This window comes from Mesocricetus auratus, unplaced genomic scaffold (assembly GCF_017639785.1).
Source record: "Mesocricetus auratus isolate SY011 unplaced genomic scaffold, BCM_Maur_2.0 Super-Scaffold_100028, whole genome shotgun sequence".
Taxonomy (NCBI): Eukaryota; Metazoa; Chordata; class Mammalia; order Rodentia; family Cricetidae; genus Mesocricetus; species Mesocricetus auratus.
In genome coordinates, this window is record NW_024429209.1 from 3,843,321 (window position 1) to 3,858,923 (window position 15,603).

At 55.3% G+C, this 15,603-nt stretch overlaps 1 protein-coding gene across 6 annotated transcripts in view; it reads left to right on the plus strand.

Moving 5' to 3' along the window:
- The window catches only part of Src (SRC proto-oncogene, non-receptor tyrosine kinase), a 48,686-nt gene that overhangs the window by 26,746 nt on the left and 6,337 nt on the right, over positions 1-15,603 (plus strand). For 3 of the 6 annotated variants that reach the window (XM_040732627.1, XM_040732626.1, XM_040732628.1), the window contains 8 exons: positions 6,704-6,880; positions 7,984-8,241; positions 9,469-9,568; positions 9,779-9,796; positions 11,878-11,910; positions 12,670-12,768; positions 12,936-13,039; positions 14,603-14,752. In XM_040732627.1, coding sequence (XP_040588561.1) covers positions 7,992-8,241; positions 9,469-9,568; positions 9,779-9,796; positions 11,878-11,910; positions 12,670-12,768; positions 12,936-13,039; positions 14,603-14,752 — 754 coding nt within the window. In that variant the 5' untranslated portion in view covers positions 6,704-6,880; positions 7,984-7,991. Of the gene's footprint in view, positions 1-6,703; positions 6,881-7,983; positions 8,242-9,468; positions 9,569-9,778; positions 9,797-9,827; positions 11,911-12,669; positions 12,769-12,935; positions 13,040-14,602; positions 14,753-15,603 lie in introns of those variants that run through there. The other 3 variants (XM_040732629.1, XM_040732630.1, XM_040732625.1) reach the window with 3 other exon arrangements.

Here is a 15,603-nt window from a genome sequence, read left to right on the forward strand (position 1 = left end):
CCCACGGAGGCCTCTGGAACTGGGATTACAGGTGCTGGTGGGCTCTAAATGTAGGTGCTGGGAACTGAATGAGGGGCCTCTACAAGAGCAGTGCACACTCTTGACCACTGAACCATTTCTCTAGAATGTTTTCTCTTGTTCTCTCTGGCCTCTATACTGTCCATAGACTGTGACTCTCTGATCCCTTTCTTGGTCCATCCCTTGCTGCTTGGTGAGGCTGTGGGAGGTCTTTGTCCCATGGTGACAACAATCATAAGAGGTCAGAGGTCAGGGCATGTCTTCTACAGAAATGACACTATGAGCAGATACTTGTCAGTCACTTCCCTCCTGCTGAACCTTTTGCAAATGGCCTGTACCTTCCCTACAAACTCAATTAAGTGGGAACATTCATGCTTTTCCGTTTTGGAGAGGTCAGCTGAGGCCTGCCTAGTCTGTGTGCCTAGGAAGAGGTGAGCTGGCACCTTCCCCTGGCATTGGAGCCCCAGGCCTGTGATCATGGTGGGCAGGGCCAGGGGCATGGCTGGCTTTATTTCCTCTGTTGGCTTGGGCCAGGCTCTGGCTTCTCTGAACCTTGGTCTCACCTTGATGGGCGCAGCCACAGCCTCTGCTTCCCTATGCTGTAGGGACAATTGGGAGTCCCTTGTGAGCACCCAGCTTTGTGCTTGGTGTTCAAGTCCCTCCAGCCCTTTGCTCTGTTCTCTGTAAGACGTGTTTATCAGAGACCGATTCTGCACTGTCACACGGACTCTTAGCTCCAAATGTTAGGCGTATTGTCAGCTATTCTATTTACTTTCCATCCATTTATTTATCTGCTTGTTTGGATATTTTCTTTATTGTGGTGCTAGTGATGGGTCTGGGGGCTCATGAGTGTAGGGTAGGTGAGCATCCTGCTCTGAATTATACCCCAGCCCATGCCCATCGGAAAGGTGGGAAACTGGGAGGATGCCATGGCTTGTGAAGAAGATTCAGTTAGATGCAAATCCATGTCCCCTGCCATACCTGGCTTCCCTCACCCTGAGAAGAGGAAACAGGTCTTCAGGGGAGAAGGACTATTGTGAACCTCCCAGAGAAGGAGTGTAGAGTCCTGGGCAGTGGGAGACTAGGCAGTGAGGCTACCCAGAGCAGATCAGTGAACCCTGGGCCAGCCATTTAGGCCTCAGCACAGGGTACTCTAGAATGTTCTTAAGTACTCATTATTCCTGGGCTACTTGCCTGGTGAGCACAAGACCTCAGGTCCCTTCCATCCATAGTCCTGCAGATAATAGTTATTATCATGAGACACTAACTTCCACATGTCACCTGACACAGGATATAAAGTAAAAAGGGGATTTTCCTTTTCCGGTCCTACCCTTTGTCGAATGAAACATTGTGAAAACTTGGGGTTTTTTCCAGAATTTTCCCTAAGCCTTGAGTATGTGTATGTATTAGTCTTACTACAGCAGTAGTACCTGTTTGCTATGGGCAGCACTGAGCCCAGAGCCTGGGTCATCTCAGTCTCTCACCAACCCTGTGGGGTAACTGGTGAGATTAACCCCACTTTCCAGATGAGAAAAGCAAGGCTCATGATGCCAGTGGAGATGGTTCCCTCCCATCAAGAGGCTATAATCTTTACATTTTCTCTTCACTTTGACAGAGAGCCAGGAGCATCTCTCAAACAATACTGAACTCTGGTACTGAACTCTGGTACTGAACTCTGGTGCTGCCTGGTGTCCTCAGAGTGACGGAGGTAGTTGTTTGCTTAGAATCCCTGATGGACACCCAGTTATTACTCATTTTCTGTGGAGATCATTAGGCCTCTGTGGTTCGCAGAGATGCCTCTGGCTGAGGGGGACACCATGGCTGTGTGTTTGAAGATGGCAAGGCCCTGGCTTGAGGAACAGGGCTAGGTTGGGACAGGTTATATTGGAGGAAGGTTCTGGAGTTTCCTCAGGGCTCCAGGCTGCAGCAGTTCGACAGGGCTCCCCTAGAATCAGTGCTCTGCGAGTATTTGGTGAGGGGCTGAACTGCCCAGGGGGTGGGGGCAGGCTTATGGAGATGCAGGGTTAGGCAGGCCCTGGTCAGATGGTGCTGGGGTATGGCAGGAGTTGTGGAAGCCCTAACTGTCTTGGAATTAATCAGGAGCCTGTGGTCAGACCACCTTCCTCTTGGGACCTCAGGCCTCCCAGTTCACATCCTTCACTGCTTCCCTTCAGCCCTCAAGGACCTATCTCTGCTTCATAGCTTTTAAGTGGCGGAAGAGATGGGGGCCCCTCAAATGGTGACTCATAGTGACTGGGCACATATCACACCCCTACTCCAGGGAGCCTGAGGTCTGAGTTTGAGTTCCAAGAGACACCCTCCTGCATGCCCCCCAAAAGAGCTGCTGAAGGCCTTGTTGGTTTACTCCCCAACTACTATATATAGAGAGATAGGTCCTAAGGGGGCCCTGAGATCCCACCGAACCCCTCACGGAGCCCTTTTCCCTGCTTGCCCTATGTGGCTCTTACCTCTGTCACCCTCATCTTTTTACTCTTGCTGTGTGACTTCAGGCAACTTCTTCAGCTTCTCTGTGCCTGGGCCTCCCCATCAGTTAACTAAGGATGCTATTAATACCCACATCCTAGATGCTCAGGAGGACCTGGTGTTTGCCAAGAGCTTAGAGCAGGGGTCCAGTTTCTGGAGGGTTTGGATACTGGCACCCAGCAATCCTCCATCTCTGTAATGTGACCCTCTCAGTGACTAAGCAGGGTGCAGCTTTGTGTGTCTGTGCTCAGTCAAATGTTTGTAGAGCAGCTGGGAGTGGCCTGTGTATCCTGAGTGCTGTCCTGAGAGGAAGCCTGGCGTCCAAGGAGCTTAGTGTCTATTGCTCCCTCATAGACAGCAATTCCCAAGTCTGCTGGGCAGGTTACCATGCTGAGAGAGAGGCCTATCGATACAGGTCTTCTATGTGTTTCCGGGTGCTTCTCACATCCAGAGGTCCTGTGCATAGAAGTTCCACACCGCCGTCTACATCAGCCTGCAGGGTTCTTTTCAGAAATCTCCACTCATGAGGAGCTGAAGAAAAGAATTTCAGGAAGAGTTGGTATAAAGCAGAATTGAATTTATTCAGGAAAGAATTGGGGGTGGAGGTGGCTGGAGAGAGGGCTCAGTGATTAAGAGCACTGGCTGCTCTTCCAGAGGTCCTGAGTTCAATTCCCAGCACCCGCCCATGGGCAGCTCATAACTGTCTGTAATTCCAGTTCCAGGGGATCTGACATTCTCACACAGACATACATGCAGGCAAAATGCAAATGTACATAAAATAAAAATAAACAATTATTTTTTAAAAAGAAGGAAAGAGAAGAATTTAGGGCTGGGAAGGTAGCTCAGCTGGTAGAGTGCTTGCCTGCGTGCAAACGCCCTGAGTTCCTTCTCCAACACCGATAAACAGGGCTTGGTGGGTCAGCAGGTTATCCTCAGCTACTTAGCAAGTTCAGGGTCAGCCTGCGCTATGTGAGACCCTGTCTGGAAAAGACAAGGTGAAGAAGCAACTGAGGAAGCCATCTTCTTTCCAGCATGTGGCTTCCACGTGTGCGGGTGAGGGCATCCCTCACAGGTACCCAGAAGCATGTACACCTCGTGCGTGCACACACACAGATGCCATTTAAACATGGGGTTTAATAGAAAGAGAAATGCACATGAAAAGGACAGGACACACAGGTGTCGGTGGGCTTCTGAAGGGCCTCCAGTCTCTTAGCTCTAGCTGTGTGTGAAATTCTGGAGGCTTTGGAATTATGTTGCTCAAGGAGGTTTTTTTTTGTTTTTTGTTTTTGTTTTTCGAGACAGGATTTCTCTGTATTGTTTTAGAGGCTGTCCTGGAACTTGCTCTGTAGACCAGGCTGGACTTGAACTCACAGAGATCCTCCTGCCTCTGCCTCCCGAGTGCTGGGATTAAAGGCGTGCACCACCACCGCCCGGTGCTCGAGGAGTTTTTAAGGGATCCGTCTCCTTGTCTTCTTTGCCTGCCTCCACTCTCTTTCTGAGGTAAGGTCTTACTATGTAGCCCTGGTTGGTCTTGAAGTCACTGTGCATAGCCGGCTAGCTTTGAACTCATAGATATGCTGTCTCTCCCTCCTGAGTGCTGCGATTACAGGCGTGTACCACTCACTATACCCGGTCCCCTTTTTAAAAGGAAAAGATTTAGTGTGTGTGTGTGTGTGTGTGTGTGTGTGTGTGCACGCGTGAACATGTGTATGGGTGTGCACATGTGTGTTGGTGTGCACATGTGTGTGGGTTCATTTGCCTTTGTGCTAGGTGGCTGGAAGAGGGCATTGGATCCCTCCATCCCAGACTTGCAGGCATTTGCCAGATGCCAGGTTTGTCATGTGGGTGCTAGGATCTGAACCTGTGCTCTTAGCCACTGAGCCATCTTTCTAGCCCCATTTCCATCCCAGGTGAGGTTGTAGGGTGGCTCTGTGTGCCTTGGGGAGGATTACAGTGTGATGGGAAAACCTTGGGCCACACGGATGTGTCACTGTGAGTGAGTGGGGTTTGGAGATTCCTAGAAAATGGCAGGTTTAGGGGCTGGAGAGATGGCTCAGCAGTTAAGAGCAGTAGCTGCTCTTCCAGAGGACCAGGGTTCAATTCCCAGCACCCACATGGAAACTCACACCCGTCTGTACCTCCAGTTCTAGAGGATCTAATACCCTCACAAGACATATATGCAGGCAAAACATCAATGCACATAAAAAAGAAAACGGCAGGTTTAGCTGGAAATGGAGAAAGGTCACACTGAAAGGTTATGCAATCTTGGACCTTATCCATGGCTCATTGCTAGTTCAGTCTTTGTTATTGTGTGTGTATGGTATGTGTGAGTGTGGGCACACGCAAGTCACAGCAAGCACGTAAAGGTCAGAAGACCCCTTCCCAGGGTCCCTCTTCACTGTGGTTCTGTGACTGGGGCTCTGGTTGTCAGGTTCTACAGCAGTGTTTACTGGCTGAGCTCTACTTCTTATTGGAAATTCCCGCACAAGGAGGGGGTTACCCACACTGGGAGGAGGGGGGTTACCCACACTGGGAGGAGGGGGGGTTACCCACACTGGGAGGAGGGGGGGTTACCCACACTGGGAGGAGGGGGTTATCCACACTGGGAGGAGGGGGGGTTACCCACACTGGGAGGAGGGGGGGTTACCCACACTGGGAGGAGGGGGGGTTACCCACACTGGGAGAAGGGGGTTACCCACACTGGGAGGAGGGGGGGTTATCCACACTGGGAGGAGGGGGTTACCCACACTGGGAGGAGGGGGTTACCCACACTGGCAGGAGGGGGTTACCCACACTGAGAGGAGGGGGGTTACCCACACTGGCAGGAGGGGGTTACCCACACTGGCAGGAGGGGCGTTTGCCTACACTGACAGCCTCCATTGCAAGCTTCTGTTGTGCTGCAGTTATGGACTCTTGGCTGAAGAGAGGCTTGGACAGCTTGTGTGAGGGGCTCTTTCCTTTCCCACAATCCCTTGATTTCCCCTCTTAGACTCAGAGGGTGCTGAGTGTCACCTGCCCTTCTGCTACAACCCACTCCTGGGCTGGCTCCCAACCCTGCTGCCTCTTCAGATACCTGGTGTCTGCATAACCAGCGTTAACCACAGACAGATCCTACCACACACCAGCCTGCCTGGCATCCAGTGGCCCGGGTCCCCTTGGGTTTGCCTACTTTACTTTTCTGTATACTGGGAGGTGTGTGTTCCCCTTGGTTAGTGTAAGGTCTCATGTTCCACCCCTCAAAAGATGGGGCATGCATCTTCTGGGGGCTGTTTTTCCCCCTCTTCAAGCACATCTGCCAAGAGACATTCTTGATCCCCTCCAACAACAGGGGGCGCACTATGCACTGTTATGTTCATTCCAAAGAAAGCTCTTGCACTCAGGCAATTGTGTATAGTAAATAGATTTTATTTTAAAATCTTTTGTATTTTGTAATGTCTCTTAAAGTCCTTCTGGAACAGTTAACCAAGGACCTGATGTCCGGGAACTGTGTAACTGCCTGGGTGTTGAGGGGGTCAACTGGGCTGACTTCTAGCAAGCCAGGCCGTAGGGAAACTCATTGGTTAGCCAACCCCTCAGAACGATCTGGAGGGAACGGGTTGCCATGGAAACAGGCCTTCCCTGCCGGCTCATGGCCTGCCCTTGGGAATCTGGTGATTGCTTGGGCCGTTGGGCAAGCCTCCTAGCCCCACACTCTCCGAGTCTGGGTGTCAACCTGAGCCACACCCCAGTGTACACCTCCACAGCTCTTAGAGTAAAGGGCTGACTGCTGTATCCAGGTCCTCGTGGGTAGGAGCTGCAGAGCTGGGTTTGGTACTGAAGACAGCTGTTCTGTAAGGACATCTGGCCTGATGCTGAGGCCTTCTGCATCCCAGGGGCTTCACCCCCACCCACCCCCTGGTGGCATACCCAGAACACATGCCGGTGATCTAGTGGCAGAGTGACCCCTGCTATGGCCCCATTCGGCCATAGCTGTCACATAAGGGGAAGACATGGCATGGGGAGGATGTCTCATACTAGTGTAGACCAGACAGCTGAGGCCAGAACTGGGGAGCCAGTTTCTGAGCCTTCCAGAATACTGTGCCAACTCCTTTCTCTGGTTCCCAGGATCTTTGGAAGGGCCGAAGGACATTTTGGCAAGGGGCATCTTCTGATGGCCCTCAGAGTAAGAGCTCTAACAGTTTTCATGTTCACATCCCCACAGAGGCTCTATAGATGCGGATGTCGAGGCCCAGAGAAGGGGAGCAACTCACCTAGGGACACACAGCAGGAGAGGTGGAGAAGAGTCTCTAGGCTAAGATCCCGGACGCCACAGCTGGTGTTTGTGCCAAGCCCCCAGGCTGCTCCCCAGATCCACTGGGGTAGCCCTGCTGCCCACCAGGTGAGTGGAGATGAGAGCAAGGAGCCCCCAGCCCAGCTTCCTGGGTTGGGCACGCTTGTGGAAGAGCATAGCAGGCATTGGACGCCACGGAGCCTTCAACGCGGTTCCCTCTGTGTGCCCTAGTCCCACCTCCCAAGCTTTGGGCTTCATCTTTGAACTCAGATTCCTCTCACCCTGCATCGTTCTTTTGGCTTTTCATTAAGCACCTGCTGTGCACCTCACTCAGTGCTGGGCGCATGTAAACAAGGGGGTGCAGTAGTCAGGGGGCTCGTGAAAGGATTTGGGGGCCCCTCCTAATGGAGGTGACTTGAAACATTTTTATTGGACCTTATTTATTCTGTGTGCTTATGGGGAGGTGTGTGTGAGCCATGGCATGTGTGAAGGTCAGAAATCAGAGGACGGGCTGGAGAGATGGCTCAGAGGAAAGAGCACTGACTGCTCTTCCAGAGGTCTTGGGTTCAATTCCCAGCAACCACATGGTGGCTCACAACCATCTACAATTCAATCTGGTGTATATGTAATAAATAAGTAAATCTTTAAAAAAAAAAAAGAAATCAGAGGACAAATTGCAGGACCATTCCTCTCGCCTCTCTTTTCACCATGTGGGTCCTGGGAATTGAACTGAGGTCAGCAGGGTTTGCAGCAGGTGCCTTTCCCTGCGGAGGCACATCTCCAACCCAGGAAGTGACTTCGAGTTGATAGTTGAAGTTGTTAGCAAGCAGTGTTTGCAGAAGTCCTGTGGCCGGAGGGCCGCCCCGTGGCCATCCTTCTTCAAGCCACACACCACTCCTGCTGCAACCATCACATTTAGCATCCCCCACCACCACTGTGTTAACAACTGGTCAAACTTAAGTTTGCCCCTCCTCTGTGCTGGGGACACTGGTATGATTCAGTGCCCCTGCGTACAAAGGACTGAAACTGACTTTGGGTAGCGGTGGTCAGGGCTTTGTACTGGCATAACTCAGTCCTAAGGTGCCACCAACATGCCAATTTTACCAGTGAAGGAACGGTGAGGCCAGCTCTCCCAGGCTGGCTCTTTCTCTACCCGCTGAGTCGGGGGAGAGGGGGCTCTCCTCTACCTCGGGGTTTTCTGTCGCCCCCAGCCAGGATCATGGGCAGCAACAAGAGCAAGCCCAAAGATGCCAGCCAGAGGCGCCGCAGCCTGGAGCCCGCCGAGAACGTGCACGGGGCGGGGGGTGCCTTCCCGGCTTCGCAGACACCGAGCAAGCCCGCCTCCGCCGATGGCCACCGAGGGCCCAGCGCCGCCTTCGTGGCCACCAACACCGCTGAGTCCAAGCTCTTCGGAGGTTTCAACTCCTCGGACACAGTCACCTCCCCGCAGAGGGCCGGGCCTCTGGCAGGTCGGCTCTCCCCTTTGCTGGGTGTCCCTGGGCTGAGGCGTACCCTTTCTGGGCTCTGGGGATTTGGTTTACGGGAGGCTGAGAGTGGGGAAGGACTCTTAAATTGGACAGCGGGGTTCCTGGCGCTTTTGGGGCTGCTGGGTTCAGAGCATTACGGGTTCGGAAGGAGAGGGCTGTAGGGGACCCAGAGGTTCAGAGGGAAGGACGGCCCTAGCCCGCCTAGCTGCCGCCTCCCGTCCATCCTTTGTTCCCGATTCAACTGTGTGGTGGCCCGAGTGCGCCCCTGCGCCCTCTGTTGGCACTGCGAGGTGCGGCAGCCCAGACGCCGAGGGCCTGAGCTGGGTGACTCAAGGTCCTGCCAGATGAGTGCACGGCTACACACCCACTCGTGCAAATCCCATGCTCAGACACAGCCACACGCACGGCTGCACACTCACATGGGCACATCCTACCCAGACCCAGCCACACATACAGCTGCACACCCACATGTGCAAACACTGCTCAGATTCAGACCCAGCCACACGCACAGCTGCACACCTACGCAGGCACCTCTCACGACCAGACCTAGCCATGTTATGTGCCCATGCTGAGTGGAGACACCATGGAAATGCTCACAGTGTTCACTGTGCTCCCGGAGACACAACTAGGCCAGGCACCTGCAATGCAGCACACACAGATACAGGTGTGCATACAGTCTTGCACCCTCAGATGCAGTTGTGCACCTGCAGCCATTGCTTGATGCACAAGGATGCAGACGGGCTGGTGGCCCAGCTCCACAGCCCACCACAGGCGACCCTTGGACAGAGTGTCTGCTTCTGCCAGACTCAGCCACATACCCATTCGTTCATTTGAGAAGCACTTTGGAGCCTTAGGCAACGGAGGGTGGGCTGCAAGAGTCGGAGGAGCAGCTATGGGTGAGAAGGGACTAAAGGGAAGGGCCCTGCCGCTTGGCCCAGATGCCCAGAGCTTCCAGGTACTCACAAACAGAGGCAGAGTCACCACTGTGTGCTGGGGTCTGAGCAGAACAAGGGTGCCTGTTCTCTGGGGCTTCTGCTTGTGTCAGCTAGACATGGCAGACAGGGAGCGCTTAGCCTGCCTGCAGCCCCGCAGGGAGGCACAGGCCCCCTTCACAGGGACTCAGTGTGCCACTTCTTAGGGTTGGGCAGGTGGCTGAGGAAGACAGTCCCCATCCCCCAGGGCTCTGACATCTCGAATCTCTCTCTGCAGGTGGGGTGACCACCTTTGTGGCCCTCTATGACTATGAGTCAAGGACAGAGACTGACCTGTCTTTCAAGAAAGGAGAGCGACTGCAGATTGTCAACAACACGTGAGTGGCACTGCCGGGAATGCACTGGGGGTGTGGGCCTGTCTATACCCAGAGCTGCCGGCAGAGGGCGCTGAAGAGCCTGCAAGGCTGCTTCTGCCCTTGGTGGGTGGTGGCCCTCCCTAGACCCCTACCACTGTCCTCCCCTTTCCTGGACCCTGCATTGGCACCTCAGTCTCTCCCTCTCTCTGCTTCTCTCTCGCTGGCCCTTAGGAGGAAGGTGGATGTCAGGTGTGTACCGAGGCCGGGTGGAGGGGGACGCTTCGCTGAGGCTGGGGGTTGCTCTCTGCATGCGCTTTCCCTGCTGCCCTGCTCGTGGTCTCCAGCTCCCTCCCCATCCCTGTCCCCTCAGCTTATCCTGCATCCCTCCATCCTCTCCCCATACCTTCCTGTTAGCTCACCACCTCCCTCTTCTGGTTTGTGATTCCACATTGAGTGCTACCCACATGCATTCTGGAGGCCAGGGAGGGAGGCAGTGTGGTGGGGAGGGGGCTGCCCCAGGCCAGGCCAGCGGTGGGTAGAGGTAGGCTGGGGTCCCCAAAAGATGGCCATGAGGAAGGGCTGCCCATCCGAGCTACTGCAGGTAAGGGTGGGGGCAGCATCCCCGGGAGGGGGCGTCTGCTGGCTGGAGGTATGCGCTGGGCTGTGGGGCTCTCCTTGGAGCAGGTAAGGCTCGGGGAGTTTGATTTGGGGTGTTCTGGAGGGTAGAGGAACCCATCATCGAGAGCCCCACAGGCCTGGCCAAGGAGGCAAGCTTTCCACACCCCTGGATATGTCTCGCTGTTCCTGCCTCCTGACCCGTGTGCATGCTGCTCCTCTTGCCTGAACTATTCCTTCTCCTCTATCCATCTGGTGAACTCCTATTCATCTCTCAAGACCCAGGGTGGAACTGCCCTCTGTGGGAAGCAAAAGCGAGCCTGTGCTGTGCCACCCACACCTCTTTCATCTTGTCCTCTCCGACCTTGGAGGCAACAGTAATGGTGGAGGAGCTGGTCTAGTTTACATATGAGGAAACTGAGGCTCAGAGTTGTGAAGGCCCTTGTCCAAGGTCACATGGCTACTGAGTAGCAAGCCTGGGATGGAACCTGGTCGTTCACTCTCCCTTTCCTGGACTGCCATCCTGTCCCTTTGCTTCTGGGATCTCAGCCTCTGTGGATTCAGGTTGCTGCGGTCATCAGAGGCCTCTTGATTTCAGCCTCTCTGCCATTGACTACGCTCTGTGGCTTTGGGCAAATGATGGCTCTCTCTGTGCCTTTCTTTCCCCACCGGGGAGATGGATGCTTTGAATTGAAAGACTTTATAGAGCTTTGGACCTGAGTCTGTAACCTTGGGCAAACCCTCTCCTCCATACCTCACTTTCACCAACTCTATAAGAAAACACTGGTCTCTTTTGCCAGAGTGACCATGTTTTCCTCCTCTCTCAAATGTACTTTCATCAGCTGGGGGTGGGAGTCTTGCTTTCTTCCTTGTAGGATAACCTTGGGGGTCAAATAAGACAGGAAAATGTGTATACCCCAAGCAGGGTAGAGCAGTGGGGCACGGGTCCTGGGTGAGCTTGCACCCTGTCTGTGTGTCTGTCCTGCACAGCTCCCATCATGCCCTTTGCACACGTCTGTCTAGAAGGGACCCCTATTGCCCAACACCAGTCTGTGCTCACCTGGCCTCCAGCAGGTCCTCCAAGCTCCCCCAGCCCCGTTTGCTCCTGGCCTCATCCTGTCCATCTGTAAGTCTGGGTGAAGATATGCTCAGACATCCGGTGTGTCCGAGCTGGGGCTGTGTGATGTGAGGCCAGGGCCTTTCCGTGTCTGGGCCGGGGTGGGGTTGCTGTGCATCTTCTCAGGGCCAAGGAGGGGACCAAGGTGACACCAGCTGACTCATGTGACACCCACCTTGCCAACCCCCAAACCTTGCATGGAGATGAACTGGAGAGCCATTGAGCCTCGTGGTACCCACAGGGAGACACTTTCCCTGGGCAAGATCTGGCTTGGCTGTGTGACCTTGCACAGAGTCCTTTGCTTCTCCAGCCTCAGTCTTTCCATCTGTACAGGGGGTGGGAAGGGTTGGAGCCTACCTCCCAGGTCCTGTCCCCAGATCTTACCTCAAACCTCCAGCCTTTGCCCTGTCCCCTTTGATTGCTTTGGATGTGAGGCCTCTGGCTGCCCCCAGCCCTGTCCCCAGTGTCCCCAGCACTGCCTGGCTCTCGCTCTGTCCCTCGGCCCCCAGCCACGGCCTCTCACCACCCCCATCTCTACCTCTTCTCTCCGGCCGGGCTCTCGCTTGCTCCTCCCTCTGTCTCTGGACCCCTGCTCCAGCCAGACCTGGTTCACATTCAGATGGCTGCAAAGGTACTTCCTCCCCTCCCCCTCCTGCCCAGGCCCAGGGCCCGGATACTGCTGGGAGTCCTCCTCCTCCCTCTTCCCTCCTCCCTCTTCCTTCCACCTTCCTCCCCTTCTTCCTGGGCAGTTAGAGTAGAGGGCCCTGAGCACTGGGGCTCTGCCACCTCATTCCCCATGACTGGCTGTGTGACTTTGGGCATGGCTTCACGTTCCCCACGGATGGGGTAGGCTGCAGGAGGAGGCTTGTAGTTTCGGTTAAGGACTTTTAGGAGTGAGCTATGATTTGGGATAGTGGCAAGTATTGCTTGTTTGAAGGGATGGGCCTGAACTGTTGCTGGGCCCCAGAAGGGCTAGCCTTGTCTCTATTGGGGGCCAGGGCTCTCAGGGCTTGGGGAGACTTTGAAGGTCTAATCTGGCATCCATCTCATGTACACCCTGCTTACCCTTCCTCCTCCCCCAGACAGGGAAATTCCTCCCCCTCTCTCTCCCAAGGCAGCCCTTGGCACCTGCAGGCCGCTATGCACTTGTGGACAGTGCCTCTGGGCTGACAGGGCTCAGTTCTGCTGAGGTTTTGGGTGGCATCTTTCTGGGTCAGTGTGACAGGGAGGTATGATGTGAGGTCCAGGCCAGCTCCTGCTGGCTTGCTGTGGACACAGGCTGGCCCAGCCCCCTTTGCTGCAGAGCCTGGCCTTTCACCTGGGAAGGTCAGGGTTGCCAACCCTGCTCCCCCCTGATGACGTCATTCTTTGCTCCCTCCCATCTGCTCAGAGAGGGAGACTGGTGGCTGGCACACTCGCTGAGCACGGGACAGACCGGTTACATCCCCAGCAACTATGTGGCACCCTCCGACTCCATCCAGGCTGAGGAGTGAGTATGTCGTTTGGCTACTGTCAGCTGCTACTGCCACTGCTAACACAGTGCCCCTCCTGGGCCTGAGTGGCAACAGTCGGCCACTCTGAGTCCCAGTACCCAGGGCCAGCATTGTGGGCAGTGAACACTGGCCAACCAACACAGATTTGTCCCTCCTGCCCCAGGTGGTACTTTGGCAAGATCACTAGGCGGGAGTCAGAGCGGCTACTGCTCAATGCCGAGAACCCGAGAGGAACCTTCCTTGTGAGGGAGAGTGAGACCACAAAAGGTATGCCCGAGACATCTGTGGCTGGTGGAACTCAGCTTTGAGGGTATCGCTTGAGCTGCGCATTGGAGAGTGAATAGGAGTTTGGTACGTGGCATGGGGAGGGAAGAGCGCTTATGTGGAGTGACAGCAGGAATTAAAGTCAAGAGGGTGCCTGAGGAAGACAGTAACCCAGAGGTGGCCAGGGCACCCACGCTGAGGCTTTCTGCCGTGGCCAGATTCTCCCATGGGGAGTGGTCACAGGGAATAAGGAGCTAACACAGCCACACTTGTTCCTGAGGTGGCTACGGAGGGATGCAGGGGCTCCTCTGTTTCCCTTTCCCCTTTCCCAAGGGCCTTTCCTGGCCTTCCCCTTCCCCCACAGTCTGTCTCAGCTCAGTTCCTGCCCCTTCTCCTAGCCCATCACCATGGCAACCAAGCCAGGCTGCTTCCTGTGGGCCTGGGGCTCAGCGGGAGAAGGAAGAGAGCATGCACCCCCATGCGATGCTTGTGCGTTGGGGTTGGATTAGCCAGAGCTGCTTGGAAGTGAAATGTGGTGGTGTGGTCCTGGCTCCTGCGGCTCAGGGGGTATGGGCAAATGTGAGCATAGGGTCCCTGGGCATCGATGCTACCGTGTGTATATGTGGTCCCTGCCATGGCTTCCTGCCTTCTGTATGAACATGATTTGGGCCATCTGCAGTGTAGCTTTGAGACAGGCAAGGAGGGGTCCCGGGTCCAGCCCCACCGGGCTCCTCCCAGGTTACTAGAGGGTCATCATATTTTCCTGCTGATGTCCAGCAGGGCTCCAGGGGCCTCGGCAGTGGGTGATGGAGAGACAGGCCTTCCATTCAGAGCTGCCCACTACCTGTCAGGTCTCTGAAGCCTGTGCCCCACCTCTGGGGCTCAGCTCCTTTTGTTCCCTGATGCTACCCCAGATGTCCCTGGTTCTATTTAACAAAGGTTTCTGTTCAGGACATTGCCTGCTGCGTTTTTTCTAGGCTTCAGGGTCAGGGAGGGGCAGGCCCCACAGGCCACACTCAGTGTGTGCCTCCTGCCCTGGACTACTATGGACACCAGGGTCAGCACTCACATAGGTCCACATAGCCAGCCACTATTCCTGTCTGCTCCGATGGTCTCCAGGAAGCAGAGCAGGACAGACATGGGGGTGCACAAACTGAGAGAGGGCAGCAGTCATGCTAAGAACAGCGGCTGCCTGGGGCCATTCCTAGACCCCAGCCAGCACGTATGAGGTACTTGCAGAGGGCACATGACTCTTCACAGGAGTTTCATTGTCTAGAGGAGGAAACTAAGGCCCTTAGGGGACAGCAGTGGTTTGGCAGGATCATACGGTTAGGAGCCCGCTTGGGATTCGGAGGTCTTACCAAGGCTAAGTGTTTGGGGGGATCCTATGATGCGGGTTTCATGCCTTGCCAGACTGTACCTGCGTGGCTGCTCTGGAACCTGTTCCTCATCACGCAAGATGCTGTCACACAAGATGCTGAAAGAGGGTGGGGACTGAACTCACTTCCTCAGGTAAGGGACACATCAGCAGGGTGCCACAGACGTCTCCTCCCTTCCGGTCCACAGGTGCCTACTGCCTCTCCGTATCCGACTTCGACAATGCCAAGGGCCTCAATGTGAAACACTACAAGATCCGCAAACTGGACAGCGGCGGCTTCTACATCACCTCCCGCACCCAGTTCAACAGCCTGCAGCAGCTAGTGGCTTACTACTCCAGTGAGTGTCCCCTGGCTGTGTGGGAACTCACTGGCTGCCACCCTGGAGGGGGTAGGGTACCACAGGGTGTGCCTCCTCAGCCCTGGGATGTCTCTCCTGTCTCCTCCCTCCTTCCCTCTCTCCCTGCCCAGCCCCCTCCTTGCCTTCCTCCGCAGCTGGCTGATGAGGAGGGGTCTGCCTTGAGCAAGCTAGAAGGGAGGGGCAGAAGCTGGTGGTGATTGTTTCTGCAGCCCTGAGACTGGTTTGAGCCGGTTCCTGGGAGAGGAGGAGGGGAGGCTTCTTTGATAGAGAACAGCGAGGGGGCTGGAGCTGGGGTGCTGGCGGGCGGGAGGGCGGGCTGTGTGTAGCGCTGGGGCTGGAGTGCCCTAATGTGCATGGCGGCTGCAGGCTTAAGCTGCCTGAGCTGTTCCCTCAACCCGGGCCTCTGGCTTCTTTCTCTATGACCATCCACCTCTCTGTCAGTCTGCCTCTTCCTCTGGGCCTTATTTGGGCCCAGACCAAATCCTCTGGGGTGAGACTCCAAGCCGGTTGCTCCAGGCCTTCACCGGCCAGTCCCCCAAGCTGACAGCTTTTCCAACACCACTTGATCTGTGTGCAGAGGGGTTTTGATAGGAGACTGGGGGCGGGGGGGGGGGGTTGTCTATGGCCTCCCTAGGGTAGAATCCCATACCTGTTCCCCCTGGTTCTCCGGCACCCTCAAATCTGATGGACGAGTGAATGAAAGAGTGAACGGAGCAGGTGGGTTTGTGCTGCAGGCCTGTGGTGATATACAGGAGGGTGTCTGCCTATCCCCAGAGCTGGTGTGTACATGATGCATCGGGCCGTTTCCCGGGGACAGGGAAGCCAGCCTG